The sequence below is a fragment of the Ascaphus truei genome, chromosome 10, assembly GCF_040206685.1.
Source record: "Ascaphus truei isolate aAscTru1 chromosome 10, aAscTru1.hap1, whole genome shotgun sequence".
Taxonomy (NCBI): Eukaryota; Metazoa; Chordata; class Amphibia; order Anura; family Ascaphidae; genus Ascaphus; species Ascaphus truei.
In genome coordinates this window covers 14241452-14266880 of record NC_134492.1, presented here as the reverse complement: position 1 = coordinate 14266880, position 25429 = coordinate 14241452, and the positions used below count along the sequence as shown (strand labels likewise).

At 44.6% G+C, this 25429-nt stretch overlaps 1 protein-coding gene across 6 annotated transcripts in view; it reads left to right on the top strand.

Moving 5' to 3' along the window:
- Positions 1–11491: 11491 nt before the first annotated feature.
- Positions 11492–25429, top strand: part of UBE2U (ubiquitin conjugating enzyme E2 U) — a 33429-nt gene continuing 19491 nt past the window's right edge. Inside the window, exons 1-7 of one of the 6 annotated variants that reach the window (XM_075615909.1) lie at positions 11492–12033; positions 13413–13504; positions 14288–14369; positions 15631–15723; positions 17446–17543; positions 20901–21027; positions 23170–23245. In XM_075615909.1, the coding sequence (XP_075472024.1) occupies positions 13439–13504; positions 14288–14369; positions 15631–15723; positions 17446–17543; positions 20901–21027; positions 23170–23245 (542 nt within the window). In that variant the 5' untranslated portion in view covers positions 11492–12033; positions 13413–13438. Of the gene's footprint in view, positions 12034–12822; positions 13013–13396; positions 13505–14287; positions 14370–15630; positions 15724–17445; positions 17544–20900; positions 21028–23169; positions 23246–25429 lie in introns of those variants that run through there. The other 5 variants (XM_075615907.1, XM_075615906.1, XM_075615911.1 and 2 more) reach the window with 5 other exon arrangements.

The following is a 25429-nucleotide window of genomic DNA, read 5'->3' as shown; positions in this document are numbered from 1 at the left end:
TACAGACTCACAAATCTGGCCGTGAAAAGCATATAAAGCAACATATACTACATTTGTAAAGTTATTTGGGGACTTGCACCTGATGCTGCAGAGCAGGGGTATGAAAACCGGGGTGCGCAAGATTTTCTGGGGGGGGCGCAGCGGTTACAGAGGCCCCGCACTCTTCCCGAAGGCATTTAAATGAAATGCCGGAGGAGCGGCGAAGCCCTCTGTAAGGTCCCTTATATAGACTGATGTGGGGCCCGATAATAATGCATGAATACTGTTGGCTGCTATCTAACTTAGCATGAGGAAAAACAGCTTCCCAGGACCCTCCCCAAGGCTTGAACAGTTATCTTCGCTAATTTTTTTCTGTTTCTAATAAATGTTCTTTCTGTGTACTACACCATTGCCTTTGGTCAATGGTACGTGTATGTCACTACTGCTGTGTGTGACCCAGGTGACTTATGTCTGGAAGTATTTATATGATAGACTGTATGTACTTAGACATTCTTCTCTCACTCTCTTCCACTTTCTCTCTCTACTTACTATCCATTCACCTGCTTATCTATTTGCCAGGTTATTCACCTTACTGCTTCCCTATACATATATATCACGTACTTATAACTACTGTTACGTGTGTGTATGTATACACGTGTACATGTGTGTGTACGTAACAACCAGCCCTGCAGTTATCCCACTGACCTCCCCGCAGCCTACAAAAAATGGAGCACTCGCTCCCCAAAACCGTCACACTGCACCCCAATGACGCTGCCACCACCAGGATTAATTAAAGGGCTTACACCTCAGGAGTTATCTGTCCCCCTTTGTGACGTGAAAGGGTACCCAGGCCACGAAATAAAGGTATTTGCCCCTGAGCCATATTGGGGAATTTTGAGTGTCAGCTCTTTAACCCAATTGTGGCATGTAACTGCATGTGTAATAAAGATATGTGTGGGTTTTTACTGTTCCAGGAGGGCTAACCAGCGGAGATGTGCAGGGCGTGAGTTTCAGGGGTGATTTTACGGTAAAATGTTGTCAGGTTGTGTTTGGGTAGAAGGGGGCCAGTGTTGCGGGTTATCCGGAAACATGTATTCAGGAATCTCCCCAGATTTCTGAGGATTTGAGGGACACAGGTCACCGGATAAAATCCTCCCTAGAAAGCAGTTTGCAGCTCACTGCCAAATCTCCCTGCTTCAGCACAAAATAGGGCAGTAAGACCGGGCAGGGAACTGGGTTACATTACAGGTCTTGGGGTATGCCCAAATCCCAGAACCCAGTGAGGGGTTCCGTACCTCTCTCACCAGATATAAGGTGAAGGGAGTTATAGGGGGTTTTAAGTTAACATGTAGCGTGTCAGCTCTGCAGCCTGGTATTGGCTGCAGTGCTGTAAATGTATTATAATTGTCTGTGTGTGTCCCGCTAGGTATAATGGGACCACATTAATACTCTGAGTGCAACTGTATAAGTGTTGTAACAAGTAATGTATCAGTTATGTAGCATGTGTGGGCACATAAAAAAAGGCAGCTTGCTGCATAGCCTATAAGCAGCAAGCTAACTTTGGATAGGAATGTCCTAGCGCTCTGATTTTCGCTATGCAGAAGGCTTGGGGGTAATCATTAAAACGATTATGGTTTCTGTATTTTAAACTTTCATAAAAAGTAATGAATGAAAGTCCCCCTCTTTTTGGTGTATTAAAATTATACGAGCAAGGGCATTTACATTCAGGCAGGCGCAGCAGCGGAAACACTTGATTCACAAGTACCATGATCAAAAGGTATATGGCAGGACATCCCTGCAAGTGAGTCATGCATAATTTAACCCCGGACTTCTAAGGCACCCTGCAGGGATGGTCCCAGTATGTCTGACCAGGTCCGGAGTTAACAAAGGACTTGACAGGTTAAAGTGCTAAGTGGGGAGGGGGAGAGGTAAACAGTTTGTCCCTGACAGATGTCCAGGTGTCAGGAGGCAGGGAGACAACCTGTCACCAGGGAAGTGGGCATGGCTAGGCATGCTAAGCGGCTTAGGGCCGAAGTTCGCACATGCCAGTGGCATACCTTGAAGCCTCTGCCAGGCTTCCTGAAGTATGGGCGAACCTTGCCAATAGGTGGGATGTTTTGTTCCCACTCCGCGATTGGTTGCACAATGTAAAGATAGGACTTGTGAGGTTTTAAAAGTCCGTGCAGCCAGTCAGGAGGTAGATTCAACATGCTGTAAAAAGATTCACCTGAGATTCCATCTAAGATCCTTCCTGTAACCAGAGTTAACATCGTAAAGTAAGTGTATTTTCGTATTATTTTGTAAATTAAGCTGTGTATGTTCATTGTGTGAATAAATTACAATTTATTTTATCTCACGTTTTGCTCAATCAAAGGATCCGGGTATTTTTGTGTTAAAAGCATTGGTCTCCCGTGACACCCTTATACTAGGAAAATATGCAATTAAAACAAAAACCCAAATTTAGCAAAATGTGTCTGAAAATGCGGCCAATGTCTTCACAAGATACAAGGTTTCATGAGAGCTTAAAGACATCACTTATTACATTTTAGATGTAATATTACCAATGGCCATACAGTGCTTATTACAGGGAAATGGATTACATAAACCTACAGCACATAGATGCAGACAGTTTACAAAAAGGAATAAAACAGAAAACCTAATACATTACATTACAAGCGAATAATATTAGATCCTTCAAGATGTCGTGAAGTAGAAAATATGAAATCCACGTATATTGAGTACACACCTGTCGTTAAATCTGCCTATGGATTCAGAACCCACATGTTTAACCCCATGCTTTGCATCTGTGACAAAGAACAGATGCATGGACCTGTCTTTGCAAGGCCGCGTCCATGGTTATCACAACCGCGAGCCAGAGCGTGCACGCGGCGCGATCAAACTAACGTGCCTCTATGGGGCTGTCTTTAGAGCGCATGACCGTGCACGTGATCAGAGGCACTGGCGCTCGCGATGCACCAGGAAACAAATATCTTTGCTGCCTCGCACAACAGCTAGGTCACGTGAGCAGCTCGCCCAATGAGGGCGAACCAGCTCTGCGACGTCATGGCCACGCCCACAACATGCCCCCCTCATCGAATCCAACTACAGGGCACACATTGCTCCAGCTAGAGCCAAGCGTGAAGCCCTTCACATGGTCACACGCGCACGGACCCACCATGGTCCCAGCCTTAGTGTGTCTTATCTTCCATTTATCACTCTCCTCCCTGTGACACGTTTATGTCTGGCTTCTCTGATAAAGGAGGATTATTTCATTTCAATTTAACCTGAGAGTATAAAATACCCCATAACTCTCTCCCTGTAACCACCACATTAATGATACCCATACCCTGGTGTTTGGAGAAGTCTGACGAATACATAAATATCCCCGGCGACAATCTCATGTTTACCCTTTTGAGGGAAATTAATGAGGTGATATTTGCAACCCAGATGTTTGATCACATTGTAGATCATTAAAAATAATTTACCCTTTTCAGATTTATACCTGATATTATTAGGGGTTGTGCCAGACATGAATTAGCATACATGATGATAATCTGTAATAATAGCGAATAGAGTACCTCCTCTGTTATCTTTGAGTCTGCAGTGTCAGGGAATGTCTCAGGAATGTATGGCGTCTTATGAAGTTTGCCCCAGCAGACAGCATCATATCTGGTGGGGTATCTGTAAACTGTGACTTATCAGTTTAATGTAAGCATGGCTTTCCTTAATGGTTTTATTACAACCCAAGACATGGACCCATGGCCTTCCATGATGAGCTTACAAGAAGCAGACCTAAAATTGTTCTTAAAAAGAAGGTTAACCCCTTGGTTGCTGTACTGCTCAAATGATGGAACCCACGGGGTGTGGGTGTCAGCCCCCATCACTGCACAATCATATCCCTCCTGCCCAGGAACTGAAACCAGAGGTAGAGGTATCTTTGAACGTACTTTATTGCAGGGCATGGTGCATCAGCTCATCTTTACAGCACATCTCGCCCCAGGCTTTCTAGACGGTGCATCCCCGTCAATAGGGATTCGATCCTGGTGGTCTCTAGGCCTGCCAGCTTAAAGTGAGCAAGCTTGCCCCACCATGGGGAAGGCTTAAAGCTCAGTCCTCTCTCCTTGGGGAGCAGAGGACAAGGACTTTCTCACCCTCCTCACTCCAGGAGGAGCAGGGGGCAAAGACTACCTCCCTCTCTGAAGGGCTGAGAGGAAGACGCTACTAACTTTGGCTACTCCCATAGAAACCTCTGGAAGGGGTGGGCTCATGGACTGTACCCACCTACTAGGGGCTGTACACAGGCCATGAGTCACCACCTACCTGCCTTCACTTTCAAGGGAAGCAGAAGGGGGGTCACTGGCCCATAGATTAACCTGCAAATGCCTGGAATTTAACAGGACTTACATAGCAGATACACTAGGTGGAGAGAAACAGGTACTTATGGAACATACCCTGTTATATAATCTCCCAGTAAGGTCCCTGCAAATTCACTCTTCACTGTACTTGCTTACAGGTAAATAGCTTCACTGGTATATACCAGTTTTTAACTGAACTAAGTTACACAGCTTATGCTGAGTATATTAACCCCTTCAGGGTATATTTCACAGAAAAATTGTATGCATTTAGCATAAGGACCTGCTATTGAGACTTACCTTGACGTTGGTTAGCAGGCTTGGCATTATTTGATCAAAGGATGTAACCAAAAGTCTCCTTTGTCGTATAGATTTAGTTTTCACTATGTAAATTTATTTCCCCATTTATTGCTATCCCAAAGGGAGAAGCGCAGGGATTAACTTTCGGTTTTTGCACATTTGTATAGCCAATCCATTCACCAGCAGCATGCTCCTTATATGGAGAAGCACGGTGAATATACATTTGTTATATATATATATATATATATATATATATATATATATATATATACATATATATATATATATATATATATATATATATATATATTTGTTTTATTGTATATATATATATATATATATATATATATATATATATATATATATATACTGTACATGTAGAGGTATCAGTTTCGATCTGAGGGTTGCCATACTCAAAGGTAATCTTAAAACCCCGAAAGAGAGACGGTTGCATGAATACAAATTTATGCAACTGTTCGGGACACTTAGCAGTGGCCTAAACAGAGATCGAAATTTTATGAGTCATTACTGACACTAGCGAACTCTCTTCCCATGAGCGCTAAAGGCCATGCACACACAGCTGTCTCTCACACATACTAATACTCCTTATTTTTCCATCCATATACACCAATAGGGACCACATAGTATCCACACACACTTTTAGTTGTGCTACAAACTCTCACATTTCCACACCCACCCACACCATTTATATCCCTCTCACTCCACACACACCTTGTGTAGAGCACTGTTTATACTGTGGGCTCTCCATTCATTTTTATTCACACTGATACACATACACACTCTTTCTTCACTTGCTTTCAGTTACCCTTTGACACCTCTAGCCATAAAACACATCCACACCGGGGGAAGGACAAGCACAGATAACATTCCAAGAGACACTGTTTTTAAGTTATCCTTGCTTCATTCATTGTAACATCGCCGGAAGAAGAGATCAGTGTATCTCTAAAGCTCGCACAAATAAAAGCATTTCGTTAGCCACAGAACGGTATCATCTATTTATTTTTTTATTTTATTTATATATATATATATATATATATATATATATATATATATATATATATATATATATATATATATATATATATATATATATATATATATATATATATCATATAATCATCATACTGGTTAAATGTTTTTGAGTACATTAATTGTACTTTTATAATATGTCATTTTCTTAGTTCCGAGAAGCTTGAGGGTGTGAAGAAACGTGTATAGAGCATGCATTTCTAGAGGTTTAATACAAAAAAATGTTAACTATATTTTATTATGTATTGATGCTCCATGTGTTGCTACGAGGAAAAGGTTTAATCATTGCATTCCTTAATATTTAAATAATTATCCGTACAGACCAGACTGCATTCCCCGTTGGATCATTTCATATTAAACTTCAGCTTTTTTATCACTCCACTATGATATCCCTGTCTTTATCCCATTATTAAAAACAGAACGGAATCACATTGCACATTCACATCAAACGGTCTGGGAGAGCAAGGAAAGAAAATGCAAAAAAAAACGAAGAAACGTTAAATTATTAAAAGCATCTGTGGTTGCCTTTTATTTTCACTGGAAGGCATAAATAGAATTACCTCCAAATGTGATCCTCGGGCTTACGACAATTGGCAATTGGCTTAGTGTTCCATCTGCTGGCCTTTCAAACGAAGGTCTCCGGCCTGACATCTCCGACTGGGTTAATACTTTGCATTTCTTGACTTAGGGAGTAAGTGAAAAAGAAACGTTATTTTTTCTTTGAAAGAAGTCTAAGCATCTGTGTAAGTCAAGAGAGGATTTGGACGTTGGGTTTACCGACAGGCAGAAGTGAATGTGATGAGTGTCATAATCTGCCGCACTGGTCTCCGACACGTCCGAAAATGTTGTTTCTTTGAGCGCTTGAATTTAACATTTTGCTAAGACTTACGCTTCCCCAAGCGTGCTGACGCGTGCGCGAGCCCCTGCTAAAGCCGCTCTCATTGCGGCTGCAGGGGCTCACTGCCGAGCAGCAGCGCACCTCAGCACGGGTCAGTGCATAAGCGCTGACCATGCCCGAGGCCCTAAGAGGACGCCAAATCTTTGCATGTGGGGGAGGTAGAATGGAATATGTTAATATATTTCAGTGGAAGCATCAAAAATATGATCATTTATTAGAAAAATTAAGCTTGTAAACATGAGCACGAAATCACAATAAACAATTAATGGCACTCCAGGTAAGGTTGGTCACGAATGAGGTTTGACATAAATCTTGAAATCACTCCGTAATGTGTTACCAGCTCCTAATGTACCTAAAGCAGGGGTTCTCAACTCCAGACCCCAAGACCCCCCCAACAGGTCATGTTTTCAGGATATCTCAGCTTCATCACAGGCGGCTCAATCAGGGGCTCAGTTTTTGACTGTGCTGAAGCAGGAATATCCTGAAAACCGGACCTGTTGGATGTCTTGAGAACTGGAGTTAAGAACCCCTGCCCTAAAGGGTTGTTCTTCCAGACTTGGAGAGACGCTTCCGTAACTCCCTTGTTTCTTGTCTGTGTCCCTTTCTCCATGTCTGAACTCGTTTTAAATAAAGGATTACTTGCCTGAGCAAATATCTCCCAGGTATTAATCGTTTTGTCTGACTTCATTTGGACAAGATGTCCTTGTTTTATTCTGCAGCAGGATGCTTTGAAAAAAATTGTGTGTCCTGTTTGATGAGTATATGGTAGATCTGTATGCTGAGACTACGGGAAGCCTACGGCAGAGACGACCAGCTGGGTATGGGCATGAACAGGACATCCAAGTAGCTTGAGAGGTTTGCTTGAAAGTTTTAGCACAGGTAGCTCAGCTGGGAAAACGGTGGCAGTAATAGGTTTGTTACGAAGTGGAGTCCAAAGGGCTAGGGCCAGGAAACAAGGAGATCGGAAGTCCAGGAGGTCACAGGGACCAGGGGCAAGATGGTGGTCAAAAACCAAACAAAACAGGTGCTATAGGAGCTGGAAACAAGATTCAGAGGTAACTCGAGTTGAACCATCAGCTGGGTGCTGCTGACCTGGAAGTATTTATAGTCAGATTTGACCTTTAAAGAACCAATCAGGAGTGACAAAGTGCAGTCTTTGCTATAGCTGACTGTGAGTTCCTCCTTCCAGTATGTCATATCAAGCCTTAAACAGTAGCAAGTACTGTAACTTTAAGAGCAATTACTGCAGTGGATAAGATGTCACATGGCTGCAAGGGACCATCTTTGGAGCATCTTGGAAAGTAGAGGAGCTATAACCTGCTGATGTTGTATGTAGACACAGCTCTATGCAGTTCCCGAGGCCAAGCAATAAAAACTCTGTTATGCTAAATAAATAAGTTTGATTCATACTTACCTGTGTCTAACAAGTGGGCTTGGAAGAAAACCGTGAAGCGTTTCAGTGTAACTGAGAACATAACCATGGCGACAAGCAGTGGATAAGATCCCTAGGATTAAGGACAGGTAACTGTTTCAAGACAAAGTTAGAAAACATCTCAAGTGTTAAAATGCTAAGTTTACAACTTCACTATAACTAGCAGACATAAAACAGACTGTGCTGTAGAGTTCAGAAATGCACATTAGCAGGAGAAGTGAAACTGAATGTGGCAAAGTAACACCCTTAATGAGAGAAAACCCTGCAGTGTCAAAGCCAGGAGAATAGAAAAAATAATAATAATACAACTAACAAATAGCTAGCGAGCATGGCTGAGATGATGTCAGCTGTACCTGCATTTGATAGCACAGAAGTTCCTCATTCAGCTGAATTATGGAGGAAATGGCCGGGCCGATTTGAATGGTTTCTAGAGGCCATGGGAGCAAGTGAAGATAAAAGGAAGAAAAGTCTCTTACTCCAATGTGCTGTGGCTAAAGTATAGGATCTTTGACAATATACCTGCAGATAAAACCACAACGTTTGAGCAGCGCACCGCAGCTCTGACAGAGTATATGGCACCAAGAATCACTGTCACTCATGCCAGGAATGTGTTCAGAAACGAGACATGGCGACCATGTGAATCCACTGATGAATTTGTAAAGAGGCGATGATCATTAGCAAGAACGTGTCAATTTCCTGATGTTATAAGTTGATGTTTTATTTCATCATCCACATCAGGCCATCATCTCAACTACGCAGACTTGCAATTACGAGAGGATGGAGATCTTCCTACACTCCTGAAAATAGCAAGAAGCCTTGAGCTGACACGCGCCTATGTGCAAGACATAGAAAAGGTACAGCAAACACAGCAAACCTGCAACACACTGCAAGAGTAAGCACAACCAAGACAGATTCCCACAAGCAACCTTCTGCACGTTTGTGCTACCAATGTGGACATGCATATCCACATGCAGGAGACTGCCCAGCATTAGGTACCATCTGCAAACTTTGTGGTAAGAGAAATCATTTTGCGGCGGTATGTCATGCGAGTTTGGTCAAGAAAACCAACCTTGAATTTCCTTCAAGGAAGCCAAACTCCACTGCACAATACAGTAGGAGTCAGGACACTGTCAGAAATGTGGAAGTGGAATCATGTTCACCTGGAAATTTAAATTTACGTGTTTGCAATACCGAATAGGCTTGGCAGTCCCACGGCAACTGTGGCTTTTATCAGACCAAAATGGATTTCCTGGTTGACTCAGGTGTGTCGTTTAATATAGCTCATTACGCTCAACTTGAACGACACGTCACACTGATGCCTACTGATACACAGATCTATACATATGGCAGCAAAGAGCCACTGGAATTGAAAGGTCTCTTTCATTTAATAGTGATCCACTAGAAGAAGACTACCAAGACCATTTTTTTTGTCATACCAACATCAAGTGGCAATCTCCTAGGCTATGAAACCTCAAATCAGCTGGGAATCATACAGGACCTTGTTAAGGAGGCAGCAATGGATGCTAAGCCAGTTTCGACTGAAAACATCCAACTATTTCTTGAAAACTACAAATAGATATTTTAAGGAGTCGGAAAGCTCAAAGGTAAACAAGTCCATCTCCACATAGATGAGTCAGAGCCACTAGTAACACACGGGCACAGAAGGATACCTTTTCATGTCAGACATCAAGTAGAAGAAAAACTGAAGAGATTAGAAGAGCAAGATATAATTCAGGAGGTATGAGGCCCTACCCCTTGGGTATCTCCCAATGTCATGGTTCCAAAATCCCATGACCCCACTGCATTTCGTCTATGTATTGACATGAGACGACGAAACCAAGCAACATGGAGGGAACACCACATATCTCCTACTATTGAAGACATCAGCATGGGTCAGGGCAATAGCAGGTACAGGGAAGTCAGTGGCAAGGTGGGCCAAGGAATCAGGAAATCCAAGAGTAGAGTAAGTAGTAGGTAGCAGCAAGAGACCAGAGAGCAAAGCAACCTACCCCAACCAGGAAAGCTGTTGTGAGGACCTAAGTAGAGAGAAAAGTGGCTTCCTATAGGCTGAGGTCATGTGATGTTGCCTGCACAGCTGACTGCTAACAAGCTGCCTGTAATTCAGCAGTCCCTGTGCGTGAGTCCTGACAGTGATACAACCGGTAAAAAATGCTTTTAACTACAGTGACAATATCCTGGTGTATGGAGCCACATGCTCTGAGAATGACGAAGCTCTTACAGCTGTGTTTGATTGCCACCGCAAGCACAATCTTACCTTAAATAAAGAAAAATGTGAGTGTCTACAGACAAAACGAAAATGTTTTGGTCACATTTTCTCCTCTGCTGGAGTACAAGCAAATCCCAGTACAGTGCAAGCCATCAAGAATGGTGAGAAACCCAAGTACTGCTACAGTTGTCAAATCATTTCTGGGAATGGCAAATTCATCAAGGATTTTGCCACACTTACAGACCTTTTAAGAGAACTCACAAAAAAATTCAATGGGCCTCCTGTATGTGAACGAGCGATGCACGCTATTCAGTTTCAACTCACAGAAATGTCCTACTCTGATCCTGCTAAAGACACACAATTAATTGTAGATGCAAGTCCAGTGGGGGCCAGGTGCAATCCTTGCACAAACCTCGAAAGGGGGTGAACAAAAAATGATCTCGTACTCTAGTAGGAGCCTAACAGATGGGGAATGGACATATTCGCAGCCGGTAAGAGAAGCCCTTGTGGTGTGGGGCTGTCAAATACAGGACAGTCCAGTTCAATGCTGGACACCTGGCAACCCTAACAGCTGTACCACCCATGCAGCCTGCACACACTGAGGGGCAGTTTGGGGCCTTATTAAGCGTGTGTTCACCCACACAAGCTCAGGACACTATACTGTCTGGAATCGGTCAAACAGGTTTAGTCTGATGAGTAGGTAATAGGATTTATTAATTAGGGGTATAGGGAACAAATATTTTCTAGCAAGCAGTGCACAATGTAAGAAAAGTAGGAAACTGCTGTTCCATTACATGTATACTTTATAAGCTTCACTGCATACTACCTTATTCCCACAATTCTCTGTTTTTTATCCAGAATTTCCACCTGATCCAGAACAACTTAAGTGTTGTTTTGACATTGGGAAGATTCACAATGGAGCACGGCTCAGGACTGCTGAACCCCCGTTAGATGCGGTACCTGTCAGCACACCCCAAAATGTCACAATTTCGCTACACGCCTCTAGCTTTGAGATTTGTGTCAGCAACGAAGAGCTATCAATCTCAAAATGCTAAGAGACGTGAACGTTTCTGGCGATGACGCAATGACACGCATGTCAACTAGCTCCAAATGTGTGAGACTGTGTCTCCCTGACTCTTAGCATTGTATCTGAGAAATCCACGTGCTGGGATGGCTGGTTCTTCCAGCAGTGAAGAGGTGAAGCCTGTTCTCTCTTCACTCCTCCCCTGAGTGCCTGCAAACGTCATTGTTATGGAAACGCTCTAACAAAACTCGATGGCTTAGATGTACGAACTCTACCAGCACAAAGTAATAAGCATGCAGCAACTAAGACGATAGCTGGGTGTAATATCTTCTGGATAATATGATCTCGTAGATTTTTATGCTGAAGGAATAGCAGGTTGGCAGCGAGATTACACAGAAAATATGAGGTCTGTGTTGTTATTTCTGTGAGCTTGGCTTCTGTGTCCATGGCTTCATCTGAATATAGATACTTTGCATGAATTATATGACATTGATTGATATATTATAGCATTGACGCTATTTTTTTTTTTTACAATTGTATCGAATACGTTATTAATAATTATTATTAATAAGTTATAACCCGGATTGGCTGAAGATAGGAAGAGAATGTGTCGAGCCCTGTTGCTGTTTTAATTACAGCTGTTCAAGGTTTTTAATGGGCTACCGAAATGTTACAGAATACTAATGAAAGAACAACATCCTTCTGCTCTGAACTAACATACCTTTATATGAGAGGCACAACTAAAGCAATAAAGAAAGAAACCTATAACATGTAAGTATAAATCATTTTCATTCTTCTGCGCAGAATTGGTGTTTAGGAGTTATACATTAATATCCATTTACTGTCATTGTTTTAGTGCACTTATTTATTTTCACGCCGTCACTCATCTTTACACGTCGAGAAAAAGTGCACATTAAAACAAATGCATTAGCCCTGACATCACCAACATGTCCAGGTACAGCGCCGATGCCAGGTTTACCTATGAATGACTTAGGCCGAGTTCAGGGTGCCAGAGACAGGAGGTGGAGGGCGCACGTTCGCGTGTGCGGGCGTCAGTCTGCTGGGCGATGTGTGCACATCATCCCCAGCAGACCTTTTCAAGCTTCCAGGAGGCGGGGCGACAGACAGTAGCTTAGGGATCGGTGTTGCTGTGTTGAAATCATTTTCAAGAATGATTTCATTGGCTGCCGAGGTCGCAGTGACGCTGCTGCAGCTTAAAAAAACAACTTGGGTTGTTTATTGAAACTGTAGCAAGCGTCAACTCCGTACTTCGGCGACAGGGCAGCTGCTACCCTGACAACTGCTATTCTGTTTAAACACTTTGTATCGAACATCCGCCCGCACGTAAGCACGCCCTCCCTCCGAAGCCGGCACCCTGAACGAGGCCTTAGAACAGGGGTGGCCAACACCAGTCCTCAAGGGCTGCCGACAGGTCAGGTTTTCCGGATATCCCTGCTTCAGCACAGGTGGCTCAATCAGTAGCTCAGTCAGAATCCCTAATACCTGGCCTGTTGGTGGCCCTTCAGGACTGGAGTTGGCCATCTTTTAGAATGTTTACAGTACCTGGCAGTTTGAAAGTATGAGAGGGGACACGATTGGTGTAGATCGTAGAAAGAGCCACAGAGCAGTTCGAAAAACACAGTAGTGCAAGAGAAAGCAATTGATTGTGTAATACAGCAGTGGGCAGCCAGGTGGCATAAGATCAATAAAAGAGGTACTGTGAAAGAAAGAGAGACAGCTAGGCATGGTGGTAAGAGGGGGCTCCACATGCACGCTCAGTGTTTGTGTGTGTGTGTGTGTGTGTATGTGTGTGTGTGTGTGTGTGTGTGTGTGTGTGTGTGTGTGTGTGTGTGTGTGTGTGTGTGTGTGTGTGTGTGTGTGTGTGTGTGTGTGTGTGTGTGTGTGTGTGTGTGTGTGTGTGTGTGTGTATATACCTTTACAAAACAGGTAGCTTTCTAGTTGCTATTATGATTATGAAACGTGATATTTTGCTGCGTGTACAGTATACTGTTTAATTTATTTTGGTGTCATATAAGAGGGACGGATCTAAATAATTGCTGAGTTCTGAGACGTTGTGAGCTGAAAGGGCTACTTATAATGGAAAATATAATTAATGCTTCAACTTTCTACAAAGATTTGTTTCTTGGCAGTTTGCGGTTTGCCGAAGTGCTGTACCATGCATTCAAGAACCTACTTACTGTTACAAAGAGAATATCAGGAGCTTGAAGAAGCCCAAATATATGTGAGTATACCTGTGATATATTATCAATAGCACCACTGAGAGCTTGACATCGTTAGTACAGCATATCGTTAGCATAGCAACAATATAAGTGAATATGTATCGCGTCTAACCACACATGCAGTTGACTAGCAACTAGTGTATCGATACACAATTCTCATGTGGTGACGGAATGACGTCATGCCCCCCCAGGGGCCCACTTGACGAAGTGGCGAAACGCGTAGGGACCTGTATGCTGAGACGCATGACGTCATTCCGTCACCACGTAGGAATTGTGTATCGGTTGCTGGTCAACTGCATGTGTGCTTAGACGCGATACATATTCACTTATATTGTTGCTATACCATCTACTATTCTTGTATCTGGAGGTTCATACAATATGGATGTTTGTTTCTACATTGCTTGCTGAGCTCTATGAGGACTTCTAGCTGAAGCTGTTGTTCCAGATGCGTATCATATCTCTTTGAGATTGACTCCACACGCTTTTATTTAAGTTACACTTGTGAGTGTACTTTTTATAAATATTCTATTGTTGAGAATACAATCCCTACAGAATTACGCTATGTGGCACACGCCTCTCTTCTTTCTTTTCTGGTGTGTGTGTGTGTGTGTGTGTGTGTGTGTGTGTGTGTGTGTGTGTGTGTGTGTGTGTGTGTGTGTGTGTGTGTGTGTGTGTGTGTGTGTGTGTGTGTTAAAGATGCAGTGTTTAGGGCAACGTTACACAATAGCTCTAAGAAAAACACAAAGTGCTCACATTTTACTAAATAGCATTTACTTTTATTTTAGGGCATTTCTGCAACACCTCTAAATGATAACTTGTTAGAATGGATGGCCAATGTGCGAGGTCTCAAAGATTCTCTCTGGGAAGGTTTGTAAATCGATGGGTTTTAATTGACAGTTTATGCCTTTATTTACAAGGAGTAGGGCCATTTGGACCTCCATTATCTAAATGTGGGACAGTTGCTGGAATGCATTATTCCTTTCTTAGATACTATTACCTTTAATGAGATGTTGAGAGTTCTAGTAGCCATATTGGCAACTGGAGAAATGTAGATTCATTATAGGTTGTGACATCTTTTATGGGACCAACAATAGGGTCCATGGGTGAAATTATAATGTACACAGCTTTTAGAACCTTTATAGGTTTCTTCTTCAGGTATGCTTGTAGTTATTAGATGCCTATAGTAGTCATCTGAGGTTATCACATGGTGTTTCCAAGCAGAACATCTCTCTAATAACAATTAATATTAATACTTTAATAAATATCAAATGTTCTTCTAAAAAACATGTTTTCCATAAGGAAGAAAGAGGTTAGAAGAAGTGATACCCCATGATTATACATTAGGACCATGGTGTTGTGTCTTTCTGCTTGTTCACCCTGCAGCTTTATTCTTCCCATACTAGGACCATAGAATGTAGATATCTGGAGGACCCGGAGTGTAGGACCTGCTGCTTGAACTCATTTGCTTTCACGTTGTCCGCAGTTTAGCACATTGATGGAAATGTATCCAAGCCTTTCCCCCAAGACATCTTGTCCTACATCAGTTTTGTAACGCATGAGATACTTTAATGGTCATTTTACAATATGCAGTAACTGGTTAGTAAAAAGTTGACAAAGCAAGTTATTGAAGCTATTTGTACGAGTCATATAATTAAAGCAGCAACCCTGGTATGTCCATTATTTATCTGAACCAGGGGTCCATCACAGCTCGGCTGTGGTCCCTCCCCCCCCCAAGATTCGAGGTCTCCCCAATCCAGAGATATTTTTTTCGTGCTGGTTTTGACGCAGAACAAAAAACAAATATGGCAGCAGGCTACAAATATGACCACTGGGTTTACCAACAGAAAGCCACATTGTCATCTCCCCGTGATGTCCCGGCTTCTCTTTTGGCCACCAGAGTGAGCTCTGACCCTGGGGGCTATATTATTTCACCCATGGTCCACCCCGGGCTCACCGCTCCAGAACCAGGGGGGTCGGGACAACAGGGGATCACTGATGAGTTCTTGCCCCCCACGCCCCACACCCCACACCCCACACCCCACCCCCTTCCCACCCCTGGTTTAGGTAAGAAGAAGAAAAACAATTTGTATACACAAACTGTTAAAAAGTATGTCTTTATTTAATTTAGGAGCCGTTCTCCAGCTCTCCCTGCAGTATACTGAGATGTACAACTCTGTCCCTCCAAGCATAACATTTAATACCATTCCATTTCATCCAAACGGTAAGATATGCATCAGATTGCCTGGTTGAATGTCTTTACTATGTTCATTACTGTAACAAACAAGTCTTCTGAAAATACCAACTAATAAGCTATTTCATATACAATACCTCCCACATAAACAATACCAGACAAGGAAGAGAATACTGCGTGCAGTTTCTAAGTAGAACACTTCTTGAGTTTTTCTCTCCCAGTGTGAATTGGGAATAAATGTGTGTATGGGCATCATATTGTTTCAAATATCATAAACATCACTGGTAATGTTTATCCGCATAATTGTAATTTAGCATAACAAAATGATGTATTGTTACAAAGAGACCACAAGATTTTTCTCTACTGAGAAAATAATGATGTAGGATTTAAATAATTTTTGGAATTGGAAATAAAACCATGAAAACGTTATTCATTTATATGATGCCAGAGGTTTAAATTATCTCTCAGTGCTCAAACATACACACAATTTTATTTTATTATTACGTTTCATTGGGTTCAACTCTTAGTTTAGATCTCTAATTAATTGTATGACCTGTTTCCTTCTGCACAAAGTTAGAAAACATCCTAAAGATAACAGCACTTTATTACTTGAAAATGGCTTTACAGCTCTCAGAGAACTATAATAACTGCTGGTTTGCATTTCGCTCTAACTTCTTGTCTGTATTTCAGTTCTGTGTCCATATTAACAAAGACCATTTACGGCAGCCAGCAAGAGTTATTAAACTTGTCATTTTTCCAAAGTGTGACCTTACCACATTCTTGAACACCATTAGCTCAGCCCTCAGTAGGGAATTCACATCTGTCATACTTGATACTTGTTTGGCTGGTGTAGCCTAATTTGTCAAAGACAAATATACATTCCCTAATATTATTTACATCCTCCATAAGGGGCCCTGATTAATGTTGGTCAATGCCTGTTGAGCATTGAAACAGCAGTTCATGTTTAATAACGCCCCACACTGCCAGGGGGACATACACAAGAGGTAGTTATGCCAGGCAGAGGGCGTATTAAAAAGAGTGAAATTGATATGCTGCAGGGCACAGAGTCCTGAGTATCACCATCCAAGTCTGCTGCCCACTCCCAAGTGTTAAGTATTTTATTATTTTTGAGGGTTTTTCCTGACAATGATTGTAGTGATTGTAACCTAGCGTTTGGGGTGAGATGTACTGCCCTTACGTCCATTACATCGCTCATGTCCCTGCTCTGTGTTGGTGTATATAAATGTGATTACATTACCATTGGTTAGGAGCAGGGATGACCAACTCCAGTCTTCAAGGACCACACACCAAAGAGGTTTTAAGGATATCCCTGCTTCAGCACAGGTGGCTCAATCGGTGGCTCAGTCAACGACTGAGCCACCTGTGCTGAAGCAGGGATACTGAAAACCTAACCTGTTGGTAGCCCTTGAGGACTGGAGTTGGCCGCCCCCAGTTTGGTGAAAGCTTGAGTGACAGCCACCCCCCATCCCTCCGTTCAGCGCCCATGATATAACTGAAAGCAAAGTTACATATCCATGCTGTTGAAAATTATTTATCGCTGTCATTTGTATTCTTTAAAAAAAAAAGGAATCAGTCACCTAGATATAAACCATGAAACATATCACTGCCGTTAATTCAGTTTGGTCCTACAGGGGATTATATACAGCTCCCTGTTTCCCACGCTGTATCTTCAATCTTCATGTTTTGTATTCTCGGAGTAAAGATAACATATATACCTCATTTTCAATCTAGTGGATCAGGCCTCTGGGAAGCCTTGCATTGATTTTCTGGATAACACTGAGGAATGGAACACACGGTTCACAATGAGCAGCATATTGTTAACAATTCAGGTAGGACACTTGTCATTATTTTTTTTCTACTATTCCTATGTAACCTTCAATTCCCGTTTCTTAAGGAGCTTACATCAGTTGACAAGGTACATGGCTTTGCTCAGTCTCTCAGACCTTGCCACGGTGCTGGGTCCACGCAGGCTGGGCTCAGTCTCTCATACCGTGTCAGGGTGCTGGGTCCGCGCAGGCTGGGCTCAGTCTCTCATACCGTGTCAGGGTGCTGGGTCCATGCAGGCTGGGCTCAGTCTCTCATACCGTGTCAGGGTGCTGGGTCGGTGCAGGCTGGGCTCAGTCTCTCATACCGTGTCAGGGTGCTGGGTCCGTGCAGGCTGGGCTCAGTCTCTCATACCGTGTCAGGGTGCTGGGTCCATGCAGGCTGGGCTCAGTCTCTCATACCGTGTCAGGGTGCTGGGTCCGCGCAGGCTGGGCTCAGTCTCTCATACCGTGTCAGGGTGCTGGGTCCGCGCAGGCTGGGCTCAGTCTCTCATACCGTGTCAGGGTGCTGGGTCCGCGCAGGCTGGGCTCCGTCTCTCATACCGTGTCAGGGTGCTGGGTCCATGCAGGCTGGGCTCAGTCTCTCATACCGTGTCAGGGTGCTGGGTCCGCTTCCTGGGTTCAGTCTCTCACACCGTGTCAGTGTGCTGGGTCCGTGCAGGCTGGGCTCAGTCTCTCATACCGTGTCAGGGTGCTGGGTCCGCGCAGGCTGGGCTCAGTCTCTCATACCGTGTCAGGGTGCTGGGTCCGCGCAGGCTGGGCTCAGTCTCTCATACCGTGTCAGGGTGCTGGGTCCGCGCAGGCTGGGCTCAGTCTCTCACACCGTGTCAGGGTGCTGGGTCCGCGCAGGCTGGGCTCAGTCTCTCATACCGTGTCAGGGTGCTGGGTCAGTGCAGGCTGGGCTCAGTCTCTCATACCGTGTCAGGGTGCTGGGTCAGTGCAGGCTGGGCTCAGTCTCTCATACCTGTCAGGGTGCTGGGTCAGTGCAGGCTGGGCTCAGTCTCTCATACCGTGTCAGGGTGCTGGGTCAGTGCAGGCTGGGCTCAGTCTCTCATACCGTGTCAGGGTGCTGGGTCTGTGCAGGCTGGGCTCAGTCTCTCATACCGTGTCAGGGTGCTGGGTCAGTGCAGGCTGGGCTCAGTCTCTCATACCTGTCAGGGTGCTGGGTCTGTGCAGGCTGGGCTCAGTCTCTCATACCGTGTCAGGGTGCTGGGTCAGTGCAGGCTGGGCTCAGTCTCTCATACCGTGTCAGGGTGCTGGGTCTGTGCAGGCTGGGCTCAGTCTCTCATACCGTGTCAGGGTGCTGGGTCAGTGCAGGCTGGGCTCAGTCTCTCATACCTGTCAGGGTGCTGGGTCAGTGCAGGCTGGGCTCAGTCTCTCATACCGTGTCAGGGTGCTGGGTCTGTGCAGGCTGGGCTCAGTCTCTCATACCGTGTCAGGGTGCTGGGTCCATGCAGGCTGGGCTCAGTCTCTCATACCGTGTCAGGGTGCTGGTTCCATGCAGGCTGGGCTCAGTCTCTCATACCGTGTCAGGGTGCTGGGTCCGTGCAGGCTGGGCTCAGTCTCTCATACCGTGTCAGGGTGCTGGTTCCATGCAGGCTGGGCTCAGTCTCTCATACCGTGTCAGGGTGCTGGTTCCATGCAGGCTGGGCTCAGTCTCTCATACCGTGTCAGGGTGCTGGGTCGGTGCAGGCTGGGCTCAGTCTCTCATACCGTGTCAGGGTGCTGGGTCAGTGCAGGCTGGGCTCCGTCTCTCATACCGTGTCAGGGTGCTGGGTCGGTGCAGGCTGGGCTCAGTCTCTCATACCGTGTCAGGGTGCTGGTTCCATGCAGGCTGGGCTCAGTCTCTCATACCGTGTCAGGGTGCTGGTTCCATGCAGGCTGGGCTCCATCTCTCATACCGTGTCAGGGTGCTGGGTCCGCGCAGGCTGGGCTCAGTCTCTCACACCGTGTCAGGGTGCTGGGTCGGTGCAGGCTGGGCTCAGTCTCTCATACCGTGTCAGGGTGCTGGGTCCGTGCAGGCTGGGCTCAGTCTCTCACACCGTGTCAGGGTGCTGGGTCCGCGCAGGCTGGGCTCAGTCTCTCATACCGTGTCAGGGTGCTGGGTCCGCGCAGGCTGGGCTCCGTCTCTCACACCGTGTCAGGGTGCTGGGTCCGCGCAGGCTGGGCTCCGTCTCTTATACTGCGCAATGGCATGAGAGGGAGGCCCGGCGCACGCCAGCATCACAAGCTTGTGGGAGAAAAGCAGGGCTGCAGACCTGTCTCAGGTGTGAATGTGCTAACAAGTGATATTTTTATTTGCTGTGCATTGTACGGTGGAGGGTTTTTGTTACTTTTTTATAATAAAAATAATAACTTTATTACAAACAGCGCTTTTCTGCCAAAGGACTCAAAGTGCATCACAATGACAGTATAGCGCGCGGTACGCAGCACAGAGGAATGTTACAGGCACAGGTCCCTGCCCCACAGAGCTTACACTCTATGTTTTTGGTGCCAGGGAGATAAAGTGACTTGCCACAAGGAGCTGACACCGGGAATTGAACCAGGTTCCCCTGATTCAAACTTAGTGTCGCTGTTATCAGAGTTATCGTCTTTACTCACTGAGCCGCTCCTTTTTACTCACTATAATTTATATAATGTGCAGTTGAAATCTATCCCAGCTTCATATTGCAAAGCCAGTATAACCAGCCTCGCACTGATAAGAGCCAAAAGGTCAAAACAGCTGTCTGTGGGTAGATTTTATTGGCTCTGCACTTGTTTAACTCTGGTTGTGCTGAAAAGCTGTGTAATGTGGCAGGCATAAAATATAAGCTCTTAGGGCTCCATGTTAAAATGGATTTGAAGCAAAGGTGACACTGTGTGCTGATTTGAATGTCATTTCCCAGAATCCCTAGCTGCAGTGGAAGCACTGTATGCTAAGAGATAAAGGTGAATAGCAGGGTTGCAGACCTGTCTGAGACATGTGAACGTGCTCACAAGTGATATATTTATAATATATGTATTTTTATATATGTAACATTTCTAAGCATGGGCATTTTCCGAATAGTAGTTTAGATCTAATACTGTTTTCATTGATTTTTCTTTCCTACTTACACATCTCATTTCTGTGGACTCTGAGTTTGCATCTTAAACATTTCAAAACTAATAAAACAGTGATATGCCGCTGTCAAAATCACTTTATTGGATAAACTGTGACACACTTGGTGAACGTCCCATCCGCCATTTTTTTAAATGATCCCATTTGCCAATCATCCGCAATCTTGTGCCCAAATTAAACCGTTTATAACATGTAAGCATGGAATGGCTGAGTATAAAGTGTCAGGCCCATGCACATAGAATAATATGCTATATCTTACAATGCAGGCTATGCTTTCTAATCCAGTCGTAGAAAATGCAGTTCATTTGAAAGCTGTGGAAATGCTGAAGACAAAGCCTTCCGTGTACCGACAAGTGATTCTGGCATGTGTAAAAACCAGCAAGCAGATTGAATGTAAGTTGCTTTCATTAATTAAAATGATTCAATTATTCTTCAAGAGCATCATGCAGCCAGCTCTGGGGAGATTCCAGGCAGCATATATCTGGTGTTATGTTCTGCAGTGCAACCTGCATAGGAGAGAGGGGAGACAGGAACGGTCATATAACTGAGGGTGGGCACTTCCACTGGGGTTTTGGTTTGAAAGGTTTCTCATATTTTGGTCCTAAAAAAAAAATGACACATTTTGGTCGAATGTTTTTTAACTTCAAATTTGTGGCCAAAAATGTGCATGTTTTTCTAAAAGTTCAACCATTTTATTTAAGCAGGGATATCCTGAAAACCTGACCTGTTGGTAGCTCTCGAGGACAGGAGTTGGCGTCCCCTGATATAACCCTGATTCCAAACCAGACTTGTAACGCATTCTCCTTCTCCACTTTTCACCCCATAAGTCCAGAGAACAGGGGCCAGCCGCACGTGGCTGGTTCTGCCAGGGTTACTCAGCGAGCTCACAGCGAGCCGCTGTCTGGCACCAACAGATTTGCAAATGGATTTCACACAAAGTACATGAAGAGCGCGAGTAAAGCTACTTCCCGCCTGAAGATTAAAGTTAAGCAGACAACTTTCCTCCAAAACATACGACCTGCCAGCGCCTTCATTTCTGATGATTGTGCAGTCAAGATATGTTCCCGGTAAAGAAAAAAAAATATATAGATATAGATATATATAGATATAGATAGATTTTAGAATCTTTTCCTCATGGAGCCACATGTTGCACAGAGTCTTGGGGCGCTGTGGAGGGTTTGCGACTATTAGCCAGCTATATTGAACTTTCCCTGGCAGAGGGGCCTGCTACCTATTGCAATGCGATTAGGCTGAAATCTCGTGTTCCTGTTGCTATGATGAAGAGGAATTTTCATTCTCTGGCTGATGAGTCACAGACGAGATTGTAAAAGATTTCTGTCCCCATTTTGCAGTGGAGCTGCTTAGCACTGTGACTGCCCAGCCATCTGACGCTTTAAGATGCTGTAAACCAGGGGTGGCCAGCTCTAGTCCTCAAGGGCCACCAACAGGTCAGGTTTTCAGGATATCCCTGCTCCTGCACAGGTGGCACACTCAGTGGCTCAGTCGAAGACTGAAGCAGGGATATCCTGAAAACCTGACCTGTTGGTGACCCTTGACAACTGGAGTTCAGTGGCTCAGTCTCTGGCCCTTGAGGACTGGAGCTGAAAAGCAGCTATCCCCCAGCATGTTTGTAACACTGGGAGTTTGAATCTCCATGTTTGAGATGAACTTGGTGCTGAATAAACATGGACAGGGATAGCTGTCCTCTCACTTAGGTATAGGGGGTCTTACTCGATGGGCCCATAGATTTAAAAGGAGTCTCACAATTTAGGATTATAGCAGTCCACAAAAAAATGCTCCATTCTGATTTTGGGGATTATTGATCCTTAACCCCTTGGCTGCCACAAGCGCCTGCTTTGCAATGCATTGTAGACCCTCCTGGCAGCAAAAAGGGAACATCTGTGCATGTGCAGTGATATCGCTAACATAGATACCTTGTCTTGTCATTGTCCAAATTTTAATATATGCAGCCTTTGATTACCTTTATTGGAAATTTTTAATATATGCAGCCTTTGATTACCTTTATTGGAAACTAATTACCTAAGCTGCCAATCGATTCGTTCTCCCGTGATCGATCAGCATAGATCCTGCTTCTCTGGGTTCACTTAATGGCCGCTTTTCAGTTTCAATCAATCTTTCAGTCAGTGTAACTCAGCAGCTATAATGTATCCAGATTTTACTAAGGTAACATTATCTATTGTTACAGTTTGCAGCTGAAACTGCTGGGAATATTGGCAACAATTTATCATCACAAACAGGAATGTGTTGCAAAGATCTTGCACTGATGGGGAGGTAGGCTAAAACCTGTTATAGAAATCAGAGGATGCGCAGTATATTAAAACTCATTAAATATGGCATTAAGAGTTGAATTTAAAAAAATGGAGTAACTATTATCTAATGCTACAGAACTGATTTAAAAAAAACGCACACAGGTAGGATATTGCTTGGATTGCTCCTTTAAGATATCACAGCTAAGACTCTATTAAAGGAAAAACAAGTTAGCACAAAAATCTGATATATTTGTACTTTTTGCAGCCGCCTCAGTAGAAGATTACGCCCCCTTAGGAAAGATGCCGTTCCCAGAAGCACTTTCTGCTCAGTCCCATCAAAGGTTTGTTCGTCTCTTTGTGTAATTAACCCTTTGCTTTCTAAAAACACATAAAGCAGGCATTTTTGTTTGAAAACCATTTTAGTATCATTCAACCGGAGAACTTAAAGAGCAGCCAATAGGGGTTTAAGTGAGAAGGTACCAAGCAATGCTGAGTATCACAGTTTTAATTAATTTCACTCCAGCGTTTTTAAAGCATATACAAATATATATATATATATATATATATATATATATATATATATATACACTTTACAAAGAGCTTCACCCAGATGTTTAATGAACATAGATTTTTAATTTAGGCACATTAATATGACTATTTTGCCCACTTTAACCATCCACTGGGTGTGTAACTGATACGTTTTGTTCCCAACATGTATTTGCACAGGACATACATGTAGCCAGGTCCCCTGGGGCTACTAATTCTCTGGCCCCTCTAGCACTGTAAGTCCCAGTAACAGAGTGGGCAGTGTTGGGAGCAAACCCTGCAGGGCCTGGTTGTATTGTTATATGTGTGTTACCTAATAAAGTTCAGGAGTAGTCTGGTATTACAAGGGGGGGGGCTTATGACTGATAGGAAGCCGGCTTACAAGCCCCTCCCCTGGAACATTCCCTCTGGAGATTAGAATAAGGGTTCTGGGAGTTGGGTCTGTGCTGCCCTCCCTGCTATGAGGACACAGCAGTAAGTCTCTCCTGGACAGGAGTGGACTGAGGCCTTGCCCTGTTAGGGGGTAAGGTATGCTGAGGAGGGGTGCTCAGGGCCTCACGCCCGTGGTACTGCCTTCAGGGAATGGAACCGTAATGATAATAGCATGTTCTTGTATAGCGCTGCTAGTTTTATGTAGCGCTTTACAGAGACATTTTGCAGGCACAGGTCCCTGCCCTGTGGAGCTTACAATCTATGTTTTTGGTGCCTGGGGCACAGGGAGATAAAGTGACTTGCCCAAGGTCACAATGAGCCAACACCAGGAATTGAACCAGGTTCCCCTGCTTCAAACTCAGTGCCAGACAGTGTCTTTACTCACTGAGCTACTCCTTCTCCGACGTATGATGTACTGAACCTAATAAACTCCAGTTATACCCTCTCTGGTGTGATGTCTGGAATGTGAACACTAAGAAGGGTTGCCTATGAGGTTCATCCTGGCTATACCAGGATCCTCCTGGGCTGGAGGCTCTGCGCTGACCAAACCATCACTGAGAGCCTGTCCTGATGCCTCCCTATACCATTGCAGAGTTCTCACCTTCTGTTCTATTTAACAGGTATGCATCCGCACCAGAATACACCAGTAGCTATATGATCTCACTTTGGGTGGGGGAAAAGGTGCTACATTTGGAGGCGCTGCTGAGATAGCATCAGGATAGGCTTTTGCAGCAAGAGAAAGGAGGTACTCTCCTAGTTGGTTACTCCAGAGGGCCCATGGGTGTAGTGTCCATAGGGGACCCTATGGGATCTGAAAGACCGGGCTTCCCGCCAAAATGGAGCTACAGCATGGACCCCTCATCTCCAAGTTACATGAACATACAGTGTGTGTAGAAACTTTATTACCAAGAAGAGGTGCAGGAACAGTTGCCCCGAGGCTGCACCAAAGGGAGCTGTGGCCTGCGCCATGCAGTATCATTCCCCAGAAATAAGTTCTGTATAAGTGGGCAGGCATCCGAGGAGGGGCTCTTGACCCTCAGGCAGCCGACGACCTCGTTTTAGGAGCTGCGGCTATACTATGGCAGTCCCCCCTTGGAGGTTCTGTGCGGCAATATCACTACTAAGAAGAGGTGCGGGGGCGGTATCCCAGAGGCTTCACCGAAGGGAAGCTGTGGCCTGCACTGTGCTGTTTATTACCAAGAAGAGGTGTGGGGGTAGTGTCTCATGGGCTCCACCCGAGGAAACTACGGTCTGCACCATGCTATTCTGTCCCATGTGAGCGGGCAGGTATCCGAGGACGGGCGCTTGATCCGCAGGCAGCCTAGACCTCCGTTTGAGGAGCTACATACTTAAGCGGTTCCTGCCAAGGGAGACGCACCCTGTGTTTTCTATTGTATAATGGTGGTTTCCGTCGAAAATGGAAGACTGCATGGCAACTTGTGCAAAGTCGCAAGACTATCTGCAAATCTCTGGGCTTGGCGCAAAGCCTAGTCTCGCCCTCCTGGCAGAATTATCTGGGTTTAGCGCGAAAGCCAAGCCACACCCTG